Source organism: Equus przewalskii, chromosome 2 (assembly GCF_037783145.1).
Source record: "Equus przewalskii isolate Varuska chromosome 2, EquPr2, whole genome shotgun sequence".
Taxonomy (NCBI): domain Eukaryota; kingdom Metazoa; phylum Chordata; class Mammalia; order Perissodactyla; family Equidae; genus Equus; species Equus przewalskii.
In genome coordinates this window covers 116,603,907-116,630,803 of record NC_091832.1, presented here as the reverse complement: position 1 = coordinate 116,630,803, position 26,897 = coordinate 116,603,907, and the positions used below count along the sequence as shown (strand labels likewise).

Genomic DNA, 26,897 nt, shown 5'->3' with positions numbered 1-26,897 from the left:
AGAAGGATCCTGGAAATGTCACAGAGCTAGAATCCATCTGAGATTAAGACCAAGGCTCCATAAGCAGCCTCAGTTAACTGGCTAAACTGGAGACCCAGGGCCGTGCATGTGCGTGGACTTCCAGGCGGTGGTCTTGAGCTGACAAACAGGCAGGGCAGGGCAGCCTTGGCAAGCTGTGGAATTCTTTGGTGAGGAGTCGTGCATCGATAGGAGTGGGCAGTAATTGAGAAGGTGAGTTTTTAAACAATCAAATTCAGTGGCAAAAAGACCGAATTTCAACTCTGGACCTAAGTTCGAGTCCCAGATCTGTCCTTTAATTAGTAGTGTAATTTAGGACAAGTAACTTAAATTTCCTGGGCCTATAGTTTATCATCTGTAAAATCAAGGAACTGGCACAGGTAATCTAGGATGTCTTCTCAACTTCATAATTCTCTGAAATCTATGATTTCAGGAACAACTGAAGTTACAGGCAAAACAAATCATTGCATTGTAGATATCAAAACGATCTTGAGTATTTATTAAATCTCCTGGTGATGGGGCATCTGAATCACTCATGGAATTAAAAACACAGTCTTGGAGGCATTAGCCTGAGTTATGATGATTGGGTTGGTCTTTAGTGGTGCCTTGAAATCCAAGGAGAAGCGAAGAGTGGGAAATACTGCTTTAGTCTGGAGTGGGAAAAGAGGCCCAGAGAAGTTAGATAATTACCAAGACCACAAAGCTGACAGACACGCTCTCTCTTCTGACCCAGAGCAATGCTCTTACCCCAAACTATAATCCATGTGTCTGGGACACTGTCACTCACCTGCCTCATCAGAAGGTATGGTACTCTAAAGAATGAAGAACTCTTTCCATTCTTGGGTGAGTCACCTCCCTCACCTTAAAAAAGAAACTCAACTGTCTAGAGTCAGACTAATACCTCTGCCACCCCTAAAGCTGAGTGCGCCAGAGGGGCTCCCCAGAGGAGAGGCTGGGCTGCCTCTAAGCTTTCTGATTCCTAGAGCCGACATGGCATTATGGCTCCTCCATCCCTCACCACTTAGATGCACAACTCACCACTGAGGAGCTTCCAAGAGTCCCTGACCCTTCCGTCAAGCAGCCTCAAGGAATAGCTAAATTTTTCTGTTCAGAACAAAGCATCAAATCACAAGATAAAAATAACAACGGACATTTTGGGGTGTTTATCAACAACTGCAGATATTTTACTAAGTGTTTCATAATCATGCCTCATTAAATCATCACCACACTATGAGGTAAGTTACCTAGTTTAGTAAATGAAGGATCAGAGAGGGTAAATAATCTGCCCAGGGTAACACAGCCCGTCAATGGCAACGCTGAGATTAGAACACAGGTTCTCATCACATACGCTCCCTGGAAGAAGGAGCTTGTCTTTCAGGGCTCATTTAACCCTCCAAGGTGTCCTCTCTGTCTACACAAATGCAAAGAACAGGTGGAGAACATCTTCACAATACAAGCTGCACCACTTCCGACAAGGAGGGGCTATTCTCTGTCGTTCTCTTGTTAATGTAGAGTATAGAATACACGTATGTGACATATTCTTCTCCTCAGTGGAGCACACCCGATGTCCTTCACCCCACTCTAGAGCAGTGACCTCTGGGGGAGTACCAAATTAAGATGCTGGATAGTCAAAGCATTTAGGTGCAGTACTGCATATGAAAGCAAGAAATGTCAATTAATAACACCTAACTATACAACTAAAGATACCATAATAAGAAAGAGCATCTGGACTAGTTTGAGAATCTCATCAGACTCACTTCTGAATGGTTGATTTTGACTATGATGGGTAACTTAAGAAACTTACATAGTGACCAGGAAAGAGGCAAAATGAGGAAAAACTCATCTCCAGGTGATATCACTCAAATCTGCTGTAAATCATTCTGTGCTGTGAGATTCAAACATCTGGATGCTTAAAGGCTTAAAGATTATCAACACTACTTGACAAATAAATAAGACAGGACAGACATGCTTCCGCCATGCTTCTCCGTGATTAACAAGGAAACAGAAATAAAACAATCAAGGGATTTGTTGAGTTACCTTTGGTCCAGGAAGTCCATGGGGTCCCTGAAAAAGGAAAACACAGCTTTTAATTAAGAATTGACTCACTATTTCCCAGAAGAAGTGAATATTATATAAAGTAACAAAAGGCAGTAAAACAAGAATCTTCTCATTTGAGCTACAGCTAGAGGCAGGCCAGTGGAGCCCCTCGTGGAAGCTCCTTCCAGCTCTTGGATTGCTCTGTACTAGGAAATTCACTAATAGCAGTTCTTTCTGCTAAATGTCTGTGAGAGGGAGGGAGGAATCTGCAGGTTTATACAGAAGAAACAAATAGAAAAAAGTATTGTGAACCCACACTACTCCTATTTCTCAACTCCCCATTTATCTCAACTCACAAACTTGATGAGTTTATATGGAATAAAGGTAAGTCTGAAAAGACAGAAATTTGTCAAAGAAAAGTCCCAGACTTTAAGTGCCAGTGAAGAGAAGACCTTTTCCATTACTAACTCCTGTAGACCCAAGGTGTTGAGAAATCTAAAGGAGGAAGGAAATGAGGAGACGACAGTCAAGTTTGGAACCCTATTGCATCATCCATTTGAATTAAACCTAAGGAAAGGATTCTAATGCAGGAGTGCTAAGCATTATTATTTGGAATGCATTCACTTTTACAAAGATGAATTTTCCAAGGTTCTTGTAACAATTGTTTACCAAGGGAAGGAAGTAATAATGCATGCACGAGTCAGGGTTTTTCCCCTGTATTTTGTGGAAAATCTAAATATACAGACTACTTAGCCAATCTAAATTAATTAAAATTTTCTTTGAATTGCTTTAAACTTTTCAAGTGATTAAAATAAATTATTTGGAAAGAGGAGTATTTAAATACCTATCAGTGCAGGAAAAAGTTTTTTATCAAGCAATACATAGACATTTGTTACTTATGTCTACATTGGGAATATTTTCCCTTAGATAAGTTGTGAATAAACATTTTCAGGAAATGACTGGTACTTTATCAAGTATTCTTATCTCATTTTAGTAATGGTTTAAAATTTCTTTAAACTAATTAATTTTATGATATGAACAGGACATAGCATTTTTAATCTAATCTTCCAACTTAAAGTAGAGGGAGTATAAGGAAGTCAAAAGTATGCCATTTGCTTACTTCTTAATGAATGTTTAGTTTTAAGAAAAGAAGGTTGTCATAATGCCTTCTGGTACGAAACAGAAGTGAGTGAGGAAGGAAGGGATGCTCTGGTCTGGGGCTACGTTCTGAGGCTTAGATCGTTCCATTGAGGCTCTTTTTTAGAGCACAACAGGAGGAAAGAGTGACCCACGGCTTGCTTCATCTGTCTGGTTGAAGACATGGTTTATTGAGGCATCTTAGAGACAAAGGGGACCTTAGAGGCTGCCGGACGTGTCCCCTCCCGCCCCAGTCAAAAGCATTTGAAGCACGGCACTGTCTGCATTCTAGCCTTAACACAACTGTCACCAGGTGACATTCTGAAAATTACACTGCTTTAATGGCTGCTGTCCTCCCTGGACGTAAGTCCTACAAGGGCGTGGTCATTGTCTCCACTGGTCTCTGAGGAATATCTGCATAAACACTTTTTCCACTGAAGAACCATAAACGTGAAAAGACAAGACCCTACAATATATGTCATCTGTGGAAGTGAGCTTCCATTTTTATCATATTATTTTATAAATCTTCTGATTGACATTTCATTAAAGGATCACAATGCTCAAAGCTGTTTAGAAACATCCATTAACAGCTACAATTACTAATCTTGTTATGTTACTAATGGCCTAGAAGAGTGATTGGTTAAAACGATTTTCTGATGTTCGTGCTAAGGCTGGAGTAAAACCGGCCAGATCTATCTTCCTTCAACTCTCCTATCGCAAAATTACGCTCTCTCTTTCCAACTGATATGTTTGCAGGAGTGAAAGGCAACACTGCAAAGTCAGTATATTGAGAGCACCTCGCATTTTCTGTCCAGTCCACAGACAGTAGCACAAAGCTGGCTGTTTCCAGTGAGGTGTTCATGTTTTCTCTAGTAGCATGCTCGTAATAAATGATCACATTGTGGAGAGAAGAGAGACTCACCATGGGGCCTGGTGGGCCATGGGGACCTGGTGGGCCTGGTGGGCCTATGATCTGTATGTCCAAAAAATAAACATGGATTTGGTTACTTCATTTAGATAAGGCAGTTTGACTCGAATCTTGCGCTGGGGGTCTGCGAAGGCCATTAGTAGTTGCAGAGGAAGAAGGGGTGCATTGACTCTCTAGGTTTAGAAATTCCTTCATGAGAACAAAAAGACTGAAAAAAAATACAGTTGTTCTACAAAAGCCAGAATAAATCAAAAGTACATTAAAAGAAAAGGAAGCAACTGATTACCAAGAAATGGTATAATGCCACAACCACTATTGAACTCTCGGATCTTTCACTAAGCAACAACAGGGCTCTGGAGCAAAAGGAACGAGTGTCCTATATTCACAGAGCTCTGCCCACAGCATCGTGGGAGAACCATTGATTTTCTCAGGATAGACAGTCCTCTGACACACAGCTTCTAACTCAGACCTCTGAGATACTTTGTCTGTCATCGTGCAAGGCCGACAAATGTTTGTTCTACAGTTTGACAAACCAAGAGGGGACACGGTCTTGATGCTGTAGATAGCGCCACCTGGCACAGGCTGAACTAGGTGAGTAACAGGCCGGGTGCAGAGCTCTCCAGGAGCATGGAAGTTCCGCCGCCACGGACTTACAGAAGGACCCTGAGGACCTGGCAGCCCGGAGTCTCCTTTCTCCCCTTTCACTCCATTGGCACCCTACAAACAAGTGTTGAGAGAATTGAGCTGGTGGAGTTATCTTCAAAGTGTGAGAAACAGCTGAATTTCCTCCCCTAACCCACCATCCTCTTGAAATTTTTATACTATCATGCATGTAATATATAAAAGAGGGAGCCATCCCCTTGTGTTTTAGCCTCAAACAGCAAGCTTATTCAAATCCCTCGGATGGTGGGTGACGTGAAATAAAATATAGAGTAATTAAAAACTAGGTTAGGCTTGATTGGTTAACTTATACATTGTTAAATATATCAGATTATAAATGTCATTTTTTTAATGGTGGTGCTCACTTTAAATAGCAAAGGTCAGTCTTTTAACTTAGTTTTCATTGACATTTGTTTATACATTCCCTTGTTTTAATACAGATGTAGGGCAGTGAAGTTTTCTACATTTTTCCCTCCAAATTCTCAGTAAAAATGATGGAAGAACACCATAAAAACACCATCCCACAGTATGATACACACAAAGAGAATACTTTCCAGAGTAACTTGTTTTTTATTTGTTTAATATTTTTTGGTTTGTTAGTTTTTTATTATGGTTTATTTAAAAATGATCAGTTACCACTATCTTATGCATACTAAGTTAAAGTGATCAACTGTATTTATTTTACTGTCTTCTAGTGAAATAATTCAGGGAAACTTGATGATTTGTTTTATAATTCATTTGGCTGATGCTTTAACATTTTTTAGTGCCCCAGTGGAGTAATTAACCAAGAATACCTTAAATATTTAAAAGTAAAAGTGTTATAAGAACCACTGGATGAGACTGCAGCTAATAACATTAACTCTTTTCTGATTATTTAGTTTATTTTAATATGAACACAGCATAAAAAGTATAAACCTACCGGTAATCCAGGAAGTCCAATTCCTCCTTTTTCACCTGGCATGCCTGGGTCCCCCACGTCTCCCTTTGAGCCTTTGAGCCCCTACAAATGATATGGTTTGTATGTAAGAATCTTACCGGCCCTTGACAGTAACATCCTCAGGAAATTAGAATTCTACATCAATTTTGTGACTAGGTGGGTCCCATGCTGAGATGATTCTGGTTTTCATTTTTAGGCAGAGTTATTTCTTATAGCAACCTCTACATTGAATTTATACTATTTCCCCATGTAATGGAAGGGATTAAATTCTATTACTTAGGCCATTTAAGTACGAAAAACATGAACTTAGGCATTGATATAATTTCTCCTGATTCCATATTTTCACCTGGCAGCTAATTCTGTATCACCGGTCCTGAGCACAATTTAATGGATTTAATTCTCAACGTACAATATACATTTTGAACCAGGACTAGTGTTATGATAACAAAGGTCTAAATAAATTTCTCCCATCTCCACCCACCATTCTCCCCTACTCCCTTAAAAGCAGGCAGAACTTCCAATCACTGTCAGTCTTCAATGGTCCAATACACAGACAGGTAAATCATTTACTGCACACCAATGCTCAATCAGTGCTTAGAAATACTTCAAGTTTTCTACCGTGTTCTTATTTTGTTCTCAAGACATCTCTACGAGGTGATCCAGGATGTTATTTTTATTCTTCTTTTACAGTGAGGAAATAGATAAATGTGTATTTTGAAAGCTAGCAAATCTGAATTTTGTGATTCGAATACTGAAATAATTCATATTATTAAGCATTTCATCCAAGGGACCTCAGGCAACATGACGAGATGGTCTGTTCTTCAGCAGAGATGAGCACAGTTATTACAGCAAGGGGCCCCTAGGCTGCACAAACTTGTGCATCTTTTCTGTACCAAAAAACTACGTAAGGACAGGAACGTGTCTTTTCTTGTTACTTATACGTATTTTGTAGAACCTAGTTCAGAAGCACCCACTAGGTGGGTGGGTGGGTGGGTGGGTGACTGAATGGGCAGGTGGATCTTACTGGTTAACCAGACCCTGGTTGGTTGTAGGGATCTAGCGATGGACAGTAGCAGGACAGTCAATCCAACGGACTTAGTAGCAGAAGACGACATTGTGAAGCCTATGGAAAAAGTCCAGCTCCTGTGTATGTAGGGACCCTGCAGTATGTCATTACGCATGTCAAATTAATCATTTTTAATGACTAACAATGGGAAAGGTAATACAACTAGATTTTTAAATTCTAACGTGAGCTCTGATTGATAACAGCAAATCACCTAAAGTCTCTTTCTTTTTCAGCTACCACATGTTTATTTAATGTGACAGTGTACGATTTCAACATACAACTCTGATATCAAAATAACTCAGCTCAAACTTAATTTTCTTATCTAATGGTATCTACTAAGGAGTATATTTCACTAACTGTATCAAGAAATCCCTTGATTTCTTATGATCGTATTGATTTTAGCCATTTCTTGGGTAAATAATGGAAGCCCAGAAAACATCAAATACCTTGAAACTGACCCATGTGATTTGATTCTGAATACTGTCCCTTCTCCTGGTCAGACTCTCTTTGGCCAGGGGTCAACCATGGTTTACGGGACAAATCCAGCCCAGGGATGGTTTTTATACAGGCTGAATGTTTTAAAAAATTTTTAAGAGGTGTTAAAAAAAAAAGAATGTGTGACAGAGACTGTATGAGGTCTGCAAAGCCTGAAACATTTACTATCTGGTCCTTTCTAGAAAAAGTTTTCCAATGTCTCTTTTGGGGGAACCCCAGAGATACTGCCACATCCTACAAACCCACAAGTGCCCTGCTGGCTTCTGTCTTTTCTAATGACCTAGAATACTAGGTGTACTCTTTATTTGGGAAAAGAAAATATTCTCAAAATCACACACAGAGCAATATCTAATTTTGTGAAACCATGGTCACTGATGTTAATCTTGAATTATTTGTATTCACAGACAAAAATTGGGTTATTCTTACTAAATTGTTAATGATCTTACAAGTCTATTAAAAATTCACAGAGGTGTCACTGGTAGATTGATTAGGAGTATTAAGACAAAACTAAAGATCATATAGGTTGTACGTTTCTGCAAAAGAAGACTAATGTCTATTTTGAAACCAATGGCTTTTCAGAGTTCATGTAGTCTCTGGAACAGATGGTGAAAAAAAGAGAGGATATCATATACCAACACTCATGCCTTTTTGGCTTCAAACCTATAATAAAAGAAGTGATCAATAATGATGCTTTAAATGACAGCACATCTCTCTGAAAATTACCTGCTCTCCATCGGCTCCTGGGATTCCTGGAGATCCTGGCTCTCCCTGTTAAGATAAAAAGCGATGGCTCGCCTCCATTTATCATTGGTAGCACATGACACTAAATAAGAATGGTGCCAGTTGGTAACAGTACAGTTTGATTTTCAGCAAATGCATCATAACCCAAGAACACTTTATGACATCATACCACATATCTAAACTAAGTGAAATAACATTTTCTTGAAGATTATCTATAATAATACTTAGATGTAGCTAAGTATTTTTTTCCCACTAAAAGAAAAAATTAGTGAAAGAGAACTGATAGAGATCATTTGATGGCTGACAATATCCTGTAATAACAACCTCCATGCCTCAGTTAATTTTTTTCTTCTTAAAAAATCTGTATGATTCTACTTATTTTCCAATTTGAGAAAAAAGCAAAAATGAGACAGTTAAGAAAAAACAAAATGCAAAGCCCCATAAGTTTACAATATTTTAACTGGCACCATTTGAATAGAGAAGACAAATTCATAGTGAGTATGAACGTGGTATTTCCAGATAAGCCTCATGGAAGATACGATAAATCAGAGAATATCTTAAGCCACATAAAATTATTTTTGGATCAATTCAATTTCCTACACTAAGCTAGGAATGAAATAAAATTCACTATTCACAGTATGATTTATTAGAACCCTTGACAAATGGGAAATATGTAGATTTATTTTTTCTTAACTGAAGATGTTCCATTAAAAACAAATTTAGGGACCGCCCGGTGGCACAGCGGTTACGTGCGCACGTTCCGCTTCGGCGGCCTGGGGTTTGCCAGTTCGGATCCCAGGTGTGGACATGGCACCGCTTGGCAAGCCATGCTGTGGTAGGCGTCCCACACATAAAGTAGAGGAAGATGGGCACGGATGTTAGCTCAGGGCCAGTCTTCCTCAGCAAAAAAAGAGGAGGATTGGCAGCAGATATTAGCTTAGGGCTAATCTTCCTCAAAAAAAAAAAATCATATTTAAACAGTGTGCTAGAGATTTATCCAAACAACACGCTTCTTGTCACCTTTCAGTTGAAAAAGGTCCTGAACAAACAAATTCTTTGAAAGGCAAGATAGTATTTTATATCAATGAGTCATTTACGTTAATCCCATTATAAATATCCCTGATTCCCACATTGTGGAAACTTTGTGAAATCAGCCCGCGTGAGCGTGAGTGGCCCGCGTCACAGAGAGATTTCCAAGGGAGCTGACTTGAGGCTGTATTTTTCTAGGAAGCCTTGTTTGGTGATGTTATAAACCGCAGTGTGGAAATGCCTGCAGCTCCTTCCCTGGTAAAGCTTTAAGAGCTATCAGCCACCACATGAAATTTGAGTTTTGTAGTGTTTAAGGAAGGCATGACAAACCAATGACAGAAAAAAAAAAAAGGAAGAAAGAAAGGCCTTTCCTTATTCCTGATTTCTTGCCCTTCGTGGTAACAGCAAAGTTTGCTTCGCCCCAGCACGTCGGCCAAGGCTGGCTGAACCTGGCTGTTTCGTTCCATCTGAACACTTGTCAGCACTCTGGGTCTCATAATGATCATTTTGCTTTTATCTTCAAGATGTAACCGTGAGTGTTTGAAAGGAAGCATAATTCCTGAGTTATCAATTTACCTTCACCTATCAAATGTAGTTTGTAAAGAGTTTCTAGATGTGTAAGAAGTCACACGATCCTCGTTTGATTAAGGAAGGAGGAAGGCTAATTGACTAGCTCCCATTCAGTCTGAGGCCAAGTCCCCAGTGGGAATGGGTCTCTATTTGTCTCAGGCTGCATGTGCTGATTCTTCGTCACGGACACAGCTCACCCCAGTTATCCCAACCTTCTCAAGGAGAGATCATGGAAAGCATGAAGGACTGGATCAATTGACCCAAGATCTCAGTTATGACAGCATGAGGGGTGCGTGAGGTGGAGTGACAGCACAGCGGCAGGTGGCAGGGGTAAGAGGTAAGGAGTATGACTAACCCCCACCCCCACAGCTCTACACATTCATTCAGCCAGCTTCCCCTGTCCCTCAGTTTCAGCTCAAAGTCATCCTTGACTCGCAAGACTGAAGGAGCCTTCCCCTGTGCACACCCAGAGCACGTGCACTTAATCCCAGCGCTCACTCTATTTATTAATAACTGTGCCTGTACTTGCCTATCTCCCTTCCTAAGTTGTAAGCTCCTTGTTGAAACCCCTTACTACAGCCTCGTATCTTTACTAGATATTAGTCCTCATCACAGAGTAGAGACTCAAAAATTACTTACTGAATAACTGAATTAACAACTGAATAGCAATTGGATTATAAAGCAAGGAGGGTATAGATTCTACTGACATAGCCTTCTTGGCTAGGTGGTCCTTTTTGCCTCTTTAGGGTAAGGGATGGGTACCTTTTGGCCTTCTGTAGGTCTTTGGGCTATAAAAAAGAGTAAAGTCCTAGAAGCTTTCGAGGTTTTAGGGAATGAGGTACGTATTTAGCTGTGGGGACAATTTTGGTTCTGGAGACTTAGTCAAGTGAGGGGATGAAGCAAGGAACTTAGATCTTCGCTGACTCCACACAAAAGAAAAAGGAATCTGCAGTTTCCTTCCAGGTTGTCTAGTCCAGCTCACCAAGACACTAAAGAATAGAGATCCAGGCTGACTTGCTCACCAGGAATGAAGACAATGTGTGACTGGAGCATATTTTTGTGTTATATCTCTTAGGGAGCAGAACGTGGTGGAGAAATAGAAAGTTAAAAATCCCAACACTTACGATAATGTTATATAGGAAATCTATTTGAAATTAGGGTCTATGTTACAAATATATCTCAGCCAAGGATCTCAGTAATATTTTACTTTATATTTCTTTTTATAATAGAAAAATAACTGTTTCTATGTGCTGGCTTTCTGTTTTTAAGTATCTTGAAAGAGAAGAGTACAAAGCTGATATGTATGTGTGTATGACAGACTTAGCAAATAAACTGCCTTAAGAGGTATGAACAAAAGATGGATTTCAAAGCTGCTTGAATTGCCTACAAAAATCCTATGACGGAAGTCATATTTCAACACATATAGCTCAGTTCTGAAAAGCCAGAGCCACTGGCCATGTGTTCATTGATCAAACGTGGTTGAATAAGTAAGCTTTCGTTTGGATAATGCCACCAACAATTTTAGATATTATCAATTAATTCTAAGCTTCTACTATTCATGGTTGTTATGTTTCATTAGATATGATTTAAAAGGCAAAATGTCTGAATATATATAATAACAGGATGTGTTATAAAAAGTGACTCAAAATGATTCCTACAAGTGTCATTGTGAATGCATCATGCTAAAGCTCCCCTTGTTATTTTTATTACAAAGGAACTAGAGGAAAGGATCTTTTTAAGCGTCAGAGTAAATTTTCCTTCAATCCTCCTCTATTTAAATATTTTCCCTTTTCATACACCACATTTGTGTTTCTTTACATTTACAATTTCTGTGAAACTTGTTTTCCCTTGTTTACTATTCTGTTTCTCTCACTGTCCTCCCTCTAAATTTAATGTCATTCTCACTTCTCTCCCTTCTCTTCTAACTTTCCTTTTTTTCTGATCCCTCTTCCTTTAGCCCAGACCTCAATTTCTATTCTTAGCTCTTTTAAGCAATATTGCTGATCTCAGTTCCTCCAGTATTTTGTAAGATTGATTGTCAAAGATACATATATTTAATATGAGATTCTCTGCACCACACGCGGCAAATGGAAACAAGTAAAATAAGGAAAACCTTTGGGCCTTGCAGTCCTTGCGGTCCAGGCGGTCCAGGGGGACCCTAAATCCAGAAAAGACAGAGTTTTAAAGAGTAGCAAGTATATGTATTAAAAATTATGCTTTAAATAAGTACACTATACAACTCTGCAGTTTCTATCATAATCAAATCCCCCTGATACTGATTTGCAATGCGGAAAAATTTCACTTGTAAGACAATGTGAAATTGCGGCTGTGTCCCACAGTCGTCTGCTTGGGCTGAATCAGCCTACTCAAATCACCTGTGTTTCTAGACACACTTCTCCTCTCCCCCAGCCAAGGCTTTGGTTTCCCAAACACTAAAGAACAAAGCTGTACCATTACAATAAGGCCAAAAACTTCTGAGAAAAATAACAATAACTTTTTTTCTTCACTTTTTTCACTAAGTAGACAAACTGATTCAACTGGAGAAATGCTGTAAAAAGGTATTAATATAAGAAAATATAAAATTAAATATCAGATAAAAACAACTGCTACGTTAGTATCGTTATGACCAGCATGCATGAACAGCAAATACAATGTCCCAAACCACAGAAATCATGCAACAGGAGTTACCGTGACGGTCAGGGTGGTCATCCTCTGTTGGGAAAATGTATCAATAAAGACAGAGTCACTGATTTTGTGTGCCGAAGTTCAAAAACATGTTTCTGAAATAATCAACTTTTTGAATATGTTTTGGCAAGACTGATGTCTTAAAAGAAACTGACAGAGACTGAGAACACATTATCCTATCTTAAATGAATATAATACACTGTAAAGATTTCTTTTGTATAAAGAAAAAGTAAAAATTTTAATGCATCTGATTTTTAAAAATTATGTAGTAAAATGTACACACCAGAAGTCTGTCAGCATAATTGGGAACTGAGAAACTTTGCTACTCATAGGCACTCTATTCTAGAGTCCTTCAATTAGAGAAAACTGAAATAGCTAATTGTATAAGTAATATTTTTTCTCTTTTCGTCTGTATTTCATTTGTTGCATTATAATTAGCTTGCTTTTGTGTTTGTGACATGACTAACGACAGAAGTCAATAAGGGATTCATTTAGTTTCTTAACGTAAAGTGCTAGAGTACTGTAACAAAATATATTCTCTCAAAGTATGAATCCCCAAACACCCACTCTCTAATCCATGAATCGTTTGTCCATTAATATTTTCTAGTCTGAGTCTTGTGCTAAAAGTTCTGTAGGGTCTAGAACCACTTTATGTGGTCATAGAGGAGAGAACATTTCCATTACGGTCTCTGCTTGTAGAGAAACATTATCTGATCACATGTAGAGTGGAGAATATCAGTTTAACACCATCCCCTTGTTTTCCACTACTCCAGTCCAATTTCTGATTCAGGCTGTTGTTGCTGCTTTTTATTATGGTTGTCGTAAAAAATAATCTTAACATTATCCTTCTTACTTCAAACACGTAATCGAGTCTCTAGTGACATAGTGTCATCCTTCCTTAGAAAACAATATATTTATGCAAGTGTACAAATGGTTCAACTTTGGATTCTATGATAAAATCAGTCGTGGTTGTTGACAGCTTCAGAGAAAACATAGTAGGAAAAAAACAACCAGTGCTTATAGGTCAAAAGGCAAAATGGCCACAAGTTGGGGGCAAGGTTTTAAAAAAATCAAGGTCCAGATTTTTATACCATCATATCTGTGTGACAAGAGGCATGACTGACTTTATTCTTAAGGGATTCAACTAGAGTCAGAGTTGCATTTACGGTTATGAGAAAGTCACTTCTTTGCTCCTTTTGGCAGATGAGTCATTAAAAAATGCCATGAGAAAATTATAGAGTAGAAATAATTTCTTTATTCTTGCCTTCCAATTACACGTTACATTTTTAACTAGAAAGCAGAATCATAAAATCTTAGAAAGGGAAGGGAGTTTAAAATTTGAACTCTCAGAGGTTTTCCAACATGTACCATAAATGATTCATTTCCCACCTAAACACAAAACTCATTTGCCTTTTTTTAAATTTAAGGATAACAACACATTTCATAATGAGGTGCATAATAGAAGAATATTATTAATGGTAACTGAACTATCTGGCAGATGGAGTTTAAATGATCCTGTTAAATGACTATATTAGTGAGACCTAAAAATTGTGCAGCGCAGGTTCCATCCAGGGAACAGAAGAACAGATAACAGCATACTAAGCTAACTTCTCAAAAACACAGCATCTACTGCCATGCAGACGCTCAGAACTGTCCGAAAGATGTCGGCTCACTTTGGATTTCTTGTACCTGGTTCCTCTAAGTTAAAGCAAGATAAACTTAGTAGGATTCTCTCTGGAACTTCAGTAATGATTTGAAAAGCAGAATTTTTGGCAGTAATGGAGAACGATATGCCATTCTCTAGTGAGGAAGGAGGTGAAATGGGGGCCTGAGCTAGAGCACCTGCGAACGGGTGAAAGCTAGCGGGCTGCTGTGTGATTTATTCCCTGAGATGCTTTTGTGAATCTCCTTCATTTCTCATAACGATGCAGGCTGAAAATCACGCAGGGTTTATACTAGAGAAGAGGGTTAGTTTAAATGGTGTCGAGAAATTTTAAAAGCTTAAGTTAGGAAATGGAGAGGGTTTATTGCTAAACGTGGAAACGTAACCACCTTAAACAAAAATCAAAACAAATGGCTTATGGTAAACAGTCTTGTAAATAATTTTCCATAGGGGGAACAGTAGAATTTCATATTTCTAACGTGATTATTTTTATAACTGTAATTTACCCCTATTTATCTAGTCATTCTAGATTTTTTGCAGTTTTTTTAGAGGACAGACTAGTGAAATGAAATCAGCTAAACTGTGAAGACCCATCAATGGTTGGAGAATTAGAAGACTAAAGGTCTACTACTTCCTCTCGATCTAATGGATATTTAGTTTAATTAATTTTATTGGGGACTCTTAACCCAGTAGAGTTCTACATTAGGAAAACAAATAGTTTCGAAGTAAAAAAATATCTATAAGCCATTTACAAGCACAACATACAGTTGCCCTAACAATCCCATAAGAATAACAAATCTTTAGGTTGAGAGATAAACATGAACTAGTTGACTGTGGTGGATATTGACTGGTTACGGTCATACAGAACTCAAGGTGAGAAAAAGAAACTGAGCACATGTATCCTTTCATATCAAGATGCAGGGGTCAGATTTTTAAAAAGTGCAGTGTGTTTAAGGCACACCAGTAAAGACTGGCCAGGAGCTGCTGAAAAATTAGCCTAGGCATAATATTATTAGATTTTATAGACCTTTAGAAAAAAATCTATTCCCCAAATACCCTCATTTTACAGATCAGACCAATGAAGTATAGATACATCAAGTGATTTCCCCAAAATGACCTAGCTAGTTAGTAGCAGAGGGGAAATCAAAACTGAGATTCCGTTTTAGGCTCAGGCAGGCTTGCTTCATGCTGGGCCCTATCCACGCACAGGGTGTCGTAACAAGGTTCTTTCACAATTTTTCAGAAAATGGCGAATAATACTGGAGCATTTCTTGGAAGATAAGAGAATGGATACCTCTTAAAGGTGGTAGCAAGAATTATGATGCCAATGGAAGCAGATGAAGGGAAATTTACAACATTGCTAATAAATTAAGTTAAAAAAGTGTGTTCCTGTATTTTACAAGAACTTTGAAAACATAGTAGATACACTAAAAATTCTTGTTCTTTCTTTCTTTATACATGCAGTTATCAACTGGTGAGAAAAAGGGAACAATTTCGAAAACTGGTTTTAGAACTTTACAATAGCCCAGAGGCTACTACTCGTGTCTAATCCACTTGCACTGAGGAACACTAATTCAAGCCGTTGACTGAACATCCTGCTCAAGCAACATTTCTCCAAGCAGTAAGCATACTTCTCCTTGCATCTTACAGAGTGAAAAGAACAGGAAAATTGGCTGAGCTGAAGAAAGGTTCTGTAAGAACTATTTAATAAATGCTTTGCTGGTTAAAGATGGTACTTGTAGCAAAGGACCCATGGAAATGTAGACCCACCATAACTAGATACTGTTAGGGAAACCAGAAAGATGGAAACAAAATTCAAACAAGTACAAAATGGCAAATATTTAAAACAACTGATTTGGCTTTCAAGCAAAGAAATACATTGGCCATATGAGCTAAGTATACTCACTCATTCAACCAAGAATAGTTTATTTAATATTCACATGACCAGACCTATGTCAGGCACCCTGGGGGATACAGAATAAGCATAAGACATGTTTCCTGTCAGCAAGTAACTTACAATCTGGTAAGAGGCAAGACTAAAGTAAATTATGCAATTTGAGAACAATTAAATGTTAAACTACTGGGCCCTGACTGCTGATATTTAAAGGGATTAAGAGGAGGCATTCATCTGGGTCAGCAGTGGATTGTTGGATGGGATTTAGATGGATGAAAGAAAGAATGGGATGAACCAGGCAAAAAGAGGGGGAATTTTATGGGTATGATAAATATGACTGCTCTAGGTGGAAAAGAGTGTTGTGGAGAAATAGAAAAGTCTGTACAGGAAAGGCAAGATTATACAGCCTTAAAAGTCAGATGCAGAAATTCGGGCTTGATAGAGTAGGCAAGGGAGTCATTTAGGCTTCTGAGCAGATTACAGCCACCAAAATAGTGATAGTTTAGGAGAATTACTATCTGAATTGAAGTGATCTACAGTATGGATTAGAAGGGGAAGGGGGCACGTGGGGCAGAGGAATTGGTCAAGGGCTGGCGGGAGCGTTAGACTTGAAATAAACAGGATGTGGATCTAGTTGGGAATGGAGAGAATAGAGACACTTTGAAAAAAGAAATCGCAGCATCTGGTGAGACATGATGAATGAAGGACTAAGAATAGTTTTGAAATGACTCTAAAGTTTCTATCTCAAGAAATTCAAAGACTTATGGTATGACTAACAGAAATTGGTTAGTTAAAAAAGGGAATCAACTACTGGGTATCTACCCAAATAAACTGAAATCAACAACCCAAAGTAACACATGTACCCCTACATTCTCTGCAGCACTATTCACAATAGCCAAGACATGGAAACAATCCAAGTGCCCATCGACTGATGACTGGATAAAGGAGATATGTTATATATATATACAATGGAATACTACTCAGCCATATAAAAGACAAAATCATCCCATTTGCAATAACATGGATGGACCTGGAGAATATTATGCTAAGTGAAATAAGCCAGACTGAGACAGACAAACACCACATGGTTTCACTTATATGCAGAATATAAACAAACACATGGACAAAGAAAACAGTTCAGTGGTTACCAGGGTAAGGGGGTTGGGGGGTGGGAACAGGGGTAAGGGGGACCACTGTGTGGTGACAGATAAGAAATAACGTACGATTGAAATTTCACAATGATGTAAACTGTTATGAATCTCAATTTAAAGAAAGGGAATCATTTGGTAGGTGGGAAAGGTAACCAGTATAAGTGTGTGTATTGGTGGGAATTGACTTGGCGGTCATGCATCTATAGTAGAAATATTCTTAGACAGCTGGAGGTGCATGCAGATCAGACCCGGAGATGAAAGATTGGGAAGCCAGAAGATGGAAGAACATGGAAGGAGTTACTGTACCAAGAAAAGACCAGAGACTTGAGGATACCAAAAATTAGGGAATGGACAGAGAAACAGAAATACTAAAATAGGGTGGATCCATCAAAGAAGAAAACTGGAAGAAAGGAGAATAGAGGGTCAGAGAAACCAGAAAGAAAGAGTCTCAAAAGGAAGGTGGTTTACTATAAATGTCACAGAAAAGTCAACACTGATGAGCAAGTGGGCTTGACCTACCGGTTATTGTTGACCTTTATAAGAGAGGTTTCAACAGGATGATAATGCAGGCGAGAATGCAGGAGTCTCAGCAGGAGAAGGATGAATAGGAAGCAAAGGCAATGAGACAGCCATGTAGTCTATGGGTTTTTACTTAATGGGAGAAAAAGAATTGACTGGTAGCAGTAATAAGAAATACCCGTGGAGGACTTATTCTGTGCCAGGCACTGTTCTAAGTGTATAATCCGTATTTAGCCATTCATTCCTCACAACAACCCTAGGAGGCAGATACCATTGCTATCCTCATTTTACAGATGAGAATACTGAGGCACAGAGAAGTTAAATAACTTGCCCTAGGTTCTTCACTTAGTAAGAAGAGACTTGAACCCAGGCAGTTCCAACTTCAGAGAAACAGGGCCCTTAATTGCTTTGCTAGGCTCGCTTTGCAAGGAAGGAGACAAAGATTGGCAAAAACTAACACAAAGTTTAAACCAGATAAGACTAAAGCATATCTGAAGGTAAAAGGGAAAGAAAAGGAAAGATTGAAAAAATGCTAGGAAATAGAATAAAGTGAGGCAGGGAGAAGCGATGGGTTCGGGAGATCAGGGAGAAGGTGGGCTTTGAGCGGTGGAGCCCTCTGAGACCCAAAGCTGGTAGTTACACCCATTACATGGGCGCTCATCAGTGTCACTGTGTCAGGGTAGGGTGCGGTCACTTGCCTGCAAGGCTTCGTGGAGGTTGCCATTGTAGTCTATGATCTCGGTGGCTCCTTGATCTCCCTTTTGACCAGGTGGACCCTAGGAAAAAAATCAACCAATGGAAAATCTTGGAAGTTAGGCTAGGATGTAGAAGGGACTGCGGCAAAAACAGAAATAGCAACAATTCCCTAGTAAGGCCCAAGTGCTCTTCAGAATGAATAATCAGGTTCAAATTTTGTCCTTATTTCAAAGGAGGCAAACCACTTCCAACTTCCTGTCTGTGGAAGGTTAAAGACACGAAATCTGATTTTGAAAAAAACGATGTGGTTCAATCTCTGAAAGTTTTTTCTGAAAATTATAAAATGTAGGCTCACCTGATTTGACTTATAAAATGTTGTGGGCTTTATCCATGTTTATTAAAGCAACTCCTAACTTCTTTCCACTCATGTACACCTCATAGATTGCTTCCTCATCCTTTAAGAAGATAGAACACTGTTCTGTAGGAAATAGTTGGCTTTCCCAACAGGAATAGAATTCCATTAAAATTAAACCAAATAGGGAACAAATATTTTTAAGACATCTATGGTCCATCCTACTCATTAGGTCTGCCACTGAATTTCCATTAGTCATGTCCTAATTCTCTGCCTGTGTTTAAAAAAGGCTCTGAAAATATGGGCTATCGATTTCTTTATAATTGGATTAATTGAGAAAGGGAAAATTCTATTAGCTGGATGGCTACGGGTTTGCTATTGCTCATTTACCAGAGGGAAAGTAGATAGAAAGAATTCTTTAGAACTTCTTCTCGTGGAGTTTACTTTATGTGCTAGAGTCTACACATTCATTGCTCCTGGTGACTAGCATAGAAAATAAGAGGAAAGGGAGTAGGAGCGATAATCACAGTAGTCTATCTCCAGTGCTATCACTGGATATTATTAGTCTGGGTGAAAAACCCAGATGGACACATACGTCAAATCTGGGCTTGTAGGGGGCCAAAAGCTTAGACAAGAGACACACTCACCCTTGGTCCCAGGTCTCCAGAATCCCCTTTGTCTCCACGATCACCCTTACCACAGTGAAAAAAGAGAAAACCTAATTAGTAGTGGGGCCCACAGTCTAGAAATATCTCACACATAATGATGTCTTTAAAACCACACAGCAGCACCTTCAGTAGGAACTTGTGAAATAGAAAACAACAACTAGAAGAATAATAACCACCAACACGGCAAATGCTTCTTTAAGATGCACCTTAAAGTAAATTAAGATTCCCCTTTCAGATGACAGAGTATCTTGAAACAATAATATATGTTACCTCTCTCACTAGGGATCTTCAAAAGCAAAGTGAGTGGTTTCTAGGACACTCAAAGTAAGCCTTCACCTCTCAGATTGAGCCACGTTCTTGCCTTTATATGAAAAGATTTGGGGCAAAGGGAAAGAGAGCCATCTAACGGGGTTGTCTGTTCTCTCAGAAGGAAAGTACAGATAATCGGGGCAGGGAAGGAAAGGAGAGCTCATTCTAGGGAGACCGAGGACCGAAAGGTCACCAGGTAGGTCTCCCTCTGATGATGAGAATCTAAGGAAAAGTTTTTGTATAGTTACGTATGGGCCTCTTAAGACTCAGAAGGTGCTGAAGTGGACAGCAGCTCGCTGGAACAGGTTGGCAGGGCTGAAGGTCGGGGCAGGGCAAACCCAGCTCTCTTTCTTTCAACACAATATGCAAAATCTCTAAAGTTCCATTTACGGTGTTAATACTCCGCCTGGAGAGACACCAGGGCTAGTCTAAGGAAAAAACTGCAAGTGCATCACTCTGAGAATACTCAAAATTCTTGGAAGTCTAAACAGAAACTTTGGAGAATAGATTTGAACGTGGATAGATTTGAATGTTCTTTAAAACAGCCTAAAACTTATAGAGTCCTTTTCCTAAATGGAATTCGACACATTTTTCCCTAAGCAGAATTCAAAGCATATTCCTATAAACTGGGTAAGGACCAACGAAAAGAGGCAGGAAAAAGGATTGTAATTTTTTTCCATCCACATTATGCTGTTAACATTGATCATAATTAAATTTACTACGAATAGAGAAATAATAATTCCCACTCTGTTTTCCTCATTTCGCACCCATTTTTCCATGTTATTAGCTAATGGCATCTTAAATAACATAATTCTGCTAACAGTATACAGATTATTACAGATACTATAAAAAGCATGATAAAGAATTTCAATTGGTGGTGAAACTTTAATGCAATGAAGGAAGTCAACTAACTTAAAAGCAAAGTATAATTTGAGCATTTATCACAAAGATAGCCGGGAAATAAAAAGTAAGATTATACCTTACATAAATTTAATTTAAGTAAAGTACTTAATTTTTTCCAGAGAAGCTATTTTTACAAAACAGGAACTACAACTTCTCTTAAATAGTCTGAAGCACGAGAACACACAAAAACAAACAAGATAAAACAAACCAACTGTTTTGAGATATCATCATAAGGATGAAATTATTACAATCCCAGTGTGTGAAAGAATTTAATCTAAAACATCATTCTCTGCGGAAGAGGCGAGAAGCGCCACTCTCGACGGTCCCATGGTACATTACAAGGTTACTCGGTTACTGACCTTTGACCCCTTTGGGCCTCTAGTTCCTGATTCACCTTGTTTCCCCTATTACAGGAGAATATGAAGATGAAAAGGAGAAAATGACAAAGGAGATAAGAACAGAAAAAAGAAATTAGCAGTGACTCAGAATAATGAAGAAAAATGGAAACACTTTATTTTAACTGCCTCCATATATGGCTCTATATAATGTGGGATTTTATAACAGTAAACATAAGTATTGTCACCGTGTCATTAGTTCATTCCCTGGTCTCTCCACCGACCTTCATTTCATTATAATTCTGAAGACTTCCCACCCATCAGTGGATGGGAAGAGTTCTGAGAATAATTCTCATTAGTCTCAACAGTGTTTGCATAAACTTCCTTTTCATCAAAGAGTGAATGACTTCCCGTGTCTCTAGGGTGGGTTATTAAAATAAAGTGTTACCATATTGGTTTGCTGGAAGTTTAGAGGAATAAAGATCGAACAGTCAAATAAATCCTTAGCTCTCATATTTCCAAGGTGTTACACACCATCAAGTTACCACAGAAACTAACACAGCACGTGCCTACATTTTTCTAAGTAAGTTTGAACACACATTGAGTGATAACATGTTAATATGACAGTGCTTCCCCTTTACGTTTGGATATGTTATTAAATTTGTTTACCAAATAGAATGGAGTAAATTGGAAAAGTTGAACTGTAAAATCCCTTCTGAAAAGAACCAATCAGTGAACATTTCAATACACTACTTGTGATTTTGCCTGTTATAACTCCTGTTGAGGAATTGTATTTGTCTCATGTTCTAAGCAAGTGACACAAATTTCCAAACCAGAGGATGTTATTTTCCAGCATCAGAAGAACTGACCTTTGGTCCGGGGGCTCCAGGCTCCCCTCGCTCGCCTCTTCCAGGAGGCCCTGCTTCCCCACGTTCACCCTGTCACAAATTACAAAATAGGTAAATGGCAGCTTCCCCCCACCAGGCTGGTCGCTGTAGATTAATAAGTGAGTTGAATAAAATCAAAGAAAGCAGAGAGTTGCCATTTGTTTACCATGTACATGGTACTATATTAATCTCAACATGGGTTATCCCATTTAATAATCAAAACAATGATTGAATGTTTGTATTACCATTCTCATTTTATGGACAAGGAAGTGGTTTGGCAAATGCTTGTCAGGTGCCTATGTTGGTACACAGAAGGGCCTTTGAAGGGAATTGATAAGGGCCATCATTACGCCTCGAGACAAGCGTGGCCACAGTTTTCATTCTCAGTCACTTTTTAAGATCTACAGGAAGAAGCGTGGTGACATGGTTATACACCAGCTTTGTGATCCGACATCCTAGGTTTTAATCCTGACTCTGTTATTTGCCAGCTCTGTATTTTGGGGTAAGTTACTTAAGTTCTGGAAGCCTCAGTTTCCTCTGTAAAATGGAGAACATTACAGTACTGGCTTTATAACTTATCAATGTAAAGTGTCGCAAGGGTGTAATACACACAGGGGTTACAGCTGGCTACCAGATTCATGGCTCTGTGAAGTTTGCACATGGCCACTGCCCTCAGGGAGCTGGTGACCTAGTTAGACAGACAAGATCCACATGAACAAAACAGTTAAGAATTAAGGAGTAATGCAGGGCTGTGTGCGAGAGAAGAGGAAACCCCATAGAGTTCTGAGGGCTCCAGATTGGCTCCTGACGTGAGACCTGAGTCATGTTCTGAAGACGGGTAGGTGTATTTTATAGTTACTGCTGTTTATGATTCTGCTGCTATGACTGCAGGAACTGCACAAAACAGCTTACATGCATTATCTTCTGTAATCCTCAGGACAAATGAGAAAGGTGTTAGCCTCCATAGTCTACAGATGAGGAAGCTGAAACTCAGAGAGGTTAAGTAACTTGCCCAAAGTCACAAAGCTTTTAAAATGAGAGAGCTGCAATTTAGAAATGATTGTGCTCAATCTTCAGTATTTGCATAAATGTTTTTGTATGCAAATCTTTTGCATTTCTCTGGTCATTTTCTCAGGATAAATTCCTAGCTGGGGAATTGCTGGGTCAAAAAGTACAAATACTTTAAAAGCTTGCCAAGCCACCCTCCAGGAAGACAGTGCCATCTTACACTCCCTGACCATAGGGAGAGTGTCCGGCTTCCTGCATAGTGGGTAGAATGTCAATAATCAAACAGGGTTGGCATTCAGACTGGTGATGGCATCTTTATGGATGAGAGATGTGCTGCCCTCACTGTAGGAGCTCACTCATCTTGCAAAGAAGAAGAAAACACGATTGGATCCACGATGGGTGACGTTGGGCTCTAAATTCCAGGGTCCTTGTCTGTACCATGCCCGTCTGGGAAGCCTTTGTGGATGGCAGGGGAGATGGGCTAGATTACGGGAAGGATTAAAGAACGCTTGGTAGGTTTCTCAGCATGAACCAAAGAGAGGTGTGAAAACAGAGAGACTGGGAGAAAGGCAAGAGACTGGAGTGACGGAAGAGATGGAAAAGATGTTCCAGACGGCACCTCCCAGGGATTGGAGGCTGAAGGGCTTCTGTTGCTATATGGAATTTTTATTTTTAAAAAAGTACCATATTTGGTGATTCTTTTAATAGTTTACAGAAGACTTCTAAAATAGGAACTATAAGATTATTGTAGAGAACAACAAAAACCTTAGAAAATCATTGATCTGTCCTGGACCGCAGGAGTCTGTATATCTTTACCCAGAATCACTTTTTATCACAATGCCTCTAATTTTGATTCTCGCTCTTTAGAATTACATTATTTACTTGCTGACTTCTTCCTCTCCTTCCACGCCTCTCTCGCACACCCTGGGAAAGGACAGACTGTTTGTGTTGCATTTGATCTCAAATCTCAAATATTAGAAAAATGTCTGGCAAAAAAATGTGTTGAATTAATGAATAAACAGTATTATTCAAAGTATTCTAAATTATTCATAGTAAAACCCCAATTCTTTAGACCCAATTCTTTAGGTCTCTCCCAGGCATTGATGTTGATGCTGAGGAGATGGCGGAACCTAAAACAGATTTTTAGATGCCGTCACACGTCTTCCTTCATTATGATCTCTCTTCACTGTGTTGGGGGTAAAATATGCAGGGTTAGTTTATTTTTTAAATCTGAATTTAGTGGCCCAAATCCAGGCTCCCTACGCAACTGGAAAAAGACTCATGTTTTCAGGCTGAAAGAGATTTTCAAATAATGATGATTTTTCCATTATGACACCAAATGCATGTCAGATAGGCAGTTCAGCTGAAAATTAACTTCAAAATACTGTTAATAAAATGAAGTTCCTGTCCACATCCCTACTTGGGGAATGGAAAACAGGTACAGTACATTCTTTACTTTTATTGAGAATTCAGAGTAGCATCTATTAGAAAAGTATCTGGTCTGTAACATCAGGCTGCGTTCTTCACAAACAGTAATTAATGTTGATTTTATGGCTCCATATCTGGATTGTTTTGAAACTGCAGAGTAGTTTAAAATCAGTGGACTATAGAAAAGAAATTTAGGGATGAACTCCACTCTCTCCTGCCCGTGTTTCTTCTATTTTCCCTCGTTTAGCGAACAGAAGCCTGCAAACATTTTAGGATCTGGCTCCTGCCGGCTTCTCTGGGGCACTGACTGGGTTTCGGGTTTCTTTGTGCTTGTCCACGGGCTGTCTCCTTTCTCACCTGGCCCTCAGGCTGCACGCCCGAGTACACCAACAGTTCTTACAGGAACACAGAATGCTCCTTATTCTCTTGCTCTCTCTCCTTTTATTCCAGAGAGTGCATTTCTTGTGTGAATCTGTTCAGGCTAAAACAGGCATTCCTCATATTTTGTTAATAAGCCTGACAACTCATTATGTGAAAATGAAATTGCTTAAGAAAACAGCAATTTTGCATAAATTCGACCGAGTTTCAGCCCCTCTTAGGCCACACATAGTTTCCATTTACTGGGATTAGAGTTATTTTCTCTCGACCAGCGGAAATGAGGACCCTTCTGTCAGAACAGACCATGAACATGTTTCTCCAGCTCTTGGAAATCATCCTGGCTTATTTCTGTGAATGCAATACACAGTGAGGCAAAGACTGCTACGGTATAAAAATAAAAGAACGTAGTTTGATCTAATTTTGCCCCTTCTTTGATTCATGAGTCTGTCATGAGTAAGGTTCCATCCTCAGAGCTGTGCCTTTTTATGTCTTACTGGGTAGATAAAAAGAGAACGACAGGCCCACTGTATCCACAGCAACATCATTTTTTATATGGCGGCAGCTCAATTTGTTTTTAGGGCCCTCTCTAGGGTTGCCAAGTGGAATATCATGAGATGGTTTTCATTACAGAGTCTTTCTGCAGACATTATTCAGGATGGATCCTTTTGGGATGAGACACTTAGGAACCTACATGACATCAGGACTTGCCTTTGAAATCTAGGGAGTGATGGGGGAATAGTAATAATGTTTGATTTAAAAGTATGTCCTAAAATCGGTGATGAGGAGCGGGAGGTAACGAGTTCTCTCTCTCCTCCTCAGAATCTCCCCATTTTTCCATCTGGCCAGGAGGCTGACAGCATCACATCAATTTAGGAGCAATTTGGGGGCAACTGGAACAACTAATATATTCCACCATCCTGTTGTCTTGCCTGAGGCTTTCTGGAATTAACTTCCTATTACTCTATTTAATATAGTATTCCCATTAAAAGTGTTATTAATGGGTGATAGGCTGCTTTAACTCTCTACTAGGCGAAAATATCTGGTCACTTAAATAATAAAGTCCTTTCCACATAATGAACTAAAAATACATGGCAAAAAAAATCAGAAAGAAAGGAAAGGAAAAAGACTCCACTTACCTTTGTTCCTGGTAACCCTGGTAAGCCTGGTTCCCCTTGAGGACCAATGAAACCTGGTTCTCCCTGTAAAAAGGTGGCATATGAGATCATTATTCACGTGACAGTAAAGTTAAACTGATTTCCTTCTACTGGGATTACACTCCTTTGATTTTATACAGCTTTCTTGCTGAGATCCAGCTACTGACTATAAAATTAATCAGAATTGGTTTTGCTCAGTGAAAATACTTTAAGCAAAGCTTTGGAGAAAACCTAGAAAGGGAGAGTGACAAAGAAAACAGATAAATGTCTTTACCACTTCCTTTCTCATCTGTTGCCTAGTGCTTCTTATCATTTACCAAATTGAGAGCCATTATGTTTGGGTGGATGTGGTAGGTATCCTCTGAGACACGCCTCCATGATGCCACCTCCTGGTATCCATGCCCTTGTGTCATCCCCTCTGCTTGCATGTGGACTGGGTTGACTGTCTCATATCTAATGAACAGAATATGGCAGAAGTAATGGGATATCACTTCTGAGAATGAGTTAGAAAAAGACCATGGCTTCCACCTCTGGGGCCCTTTCTTGTTGTCTCTCACTTGGATCACTTGCTTGGGGAAAGCAAGCTGCCCTGCTGTGAGCTAAACTATGGAGATGTCCACCTGGTGAGGAACAAGGTCTGCCAACAACCACATGTGTAAGCTTGGGAGTGGATGCTCCACCCCAGTAGGGTCTTCAGATGAGACCACAGCCCTGGATAACAGCTTGACTTCATCATCATGAGAGACACTGAGCCAGAGGCACCCAGTGCTCAAATTCCTGTTCCTCTAAAACTGTGAAATAATTGTTTGTTGTTTTAAGCCACTCCAGTTATAGGGGTAATATGATAGGCAGCAAGGGATAACTGATACAGTGGATGTGGCTAGGGAAGAGATTCAGGAATGTTCAGCATGACAGAAAAAGGCATCTCTTCTTGCCACAACTCCATAACCTCTTCTCCACTACCTGGAGGAAATTGGTTGTGGTATAATAAAAAATGTATTTGGTCTTTTTTTCTGGTTCCTGGCACAGAGCTTCTAAAACCTTGGAATTGTCTAAGTGATAGGAGTAACAGGAGCATCTTTTGTTATTCATAACAAGAGTCTTTCAAGGTACCTGAGTTTATGCTGATGAAGTGACTTGACTCTTGGCGGCCCCTAGAGAGCCCCAGGGTGGGGGCTATGATGAGAAGGGTGGAACATTCAGCCCGTCCCCTCCTCTCACCATCTCCAGGGAGGAGCGGGACTGGAGA

At 39.3% G+C, this 26,897-nt stretch overlaps 1 protein-coding gene across 1 annotated transcript in view; it reads right to left on the bottom strand.

Moving 5' to 3' along the window:
• The window catches only part of COL25A1 (collagen type XXV alpha 1 chain), a 435,346-nt gene that overhangs the window by 22,521 nt on the left and 385,928 nt on the right, over positions 1–26,897 (bottom strand). Inside the window, exons 19-29 of the mRNA XM_070611755.1 lie at positions 25,631–25,693; positions 21,663–21,731; positions 19,226–19,270; positions 18,229–18,306; positions 12,307–12,330; positions 11,732–11,776; positions 8,002–8,046; positions 5,700–5,780; positions 4,775–4,837; positions 4,115–4,165; positions 2,056–2,082 (exon numbers count right to left, since the gene is read on the bottom strand). Coding sequence (XP_070467856.1) covers positions 2,056–2,082; positions 4,115–4,165; positions 4,775–4,837; positions 5,700–5,780; positions 8,002–8,046; positions 11,732–11,776; positions 12,307–12,330; positions 18,229–18,306; positions 19,226–19,270; positions 21,663–21,731; positions 25,631–25,693 — 591 coding nt within the window. The remainder of the gene's footprint in view (positions 1–2,055; positions 2,083–4,114; positions 4,166–4,774; positions 4,838–5,699; positions 5,781–8,001; positions 8,047–11,731; positions 11,777–12,306; positions 12,331–18,228; positions 18,307–19,225; positions 19,271–21,662; positions 21,732–25,630; positions 25,694–26,897) is intronic.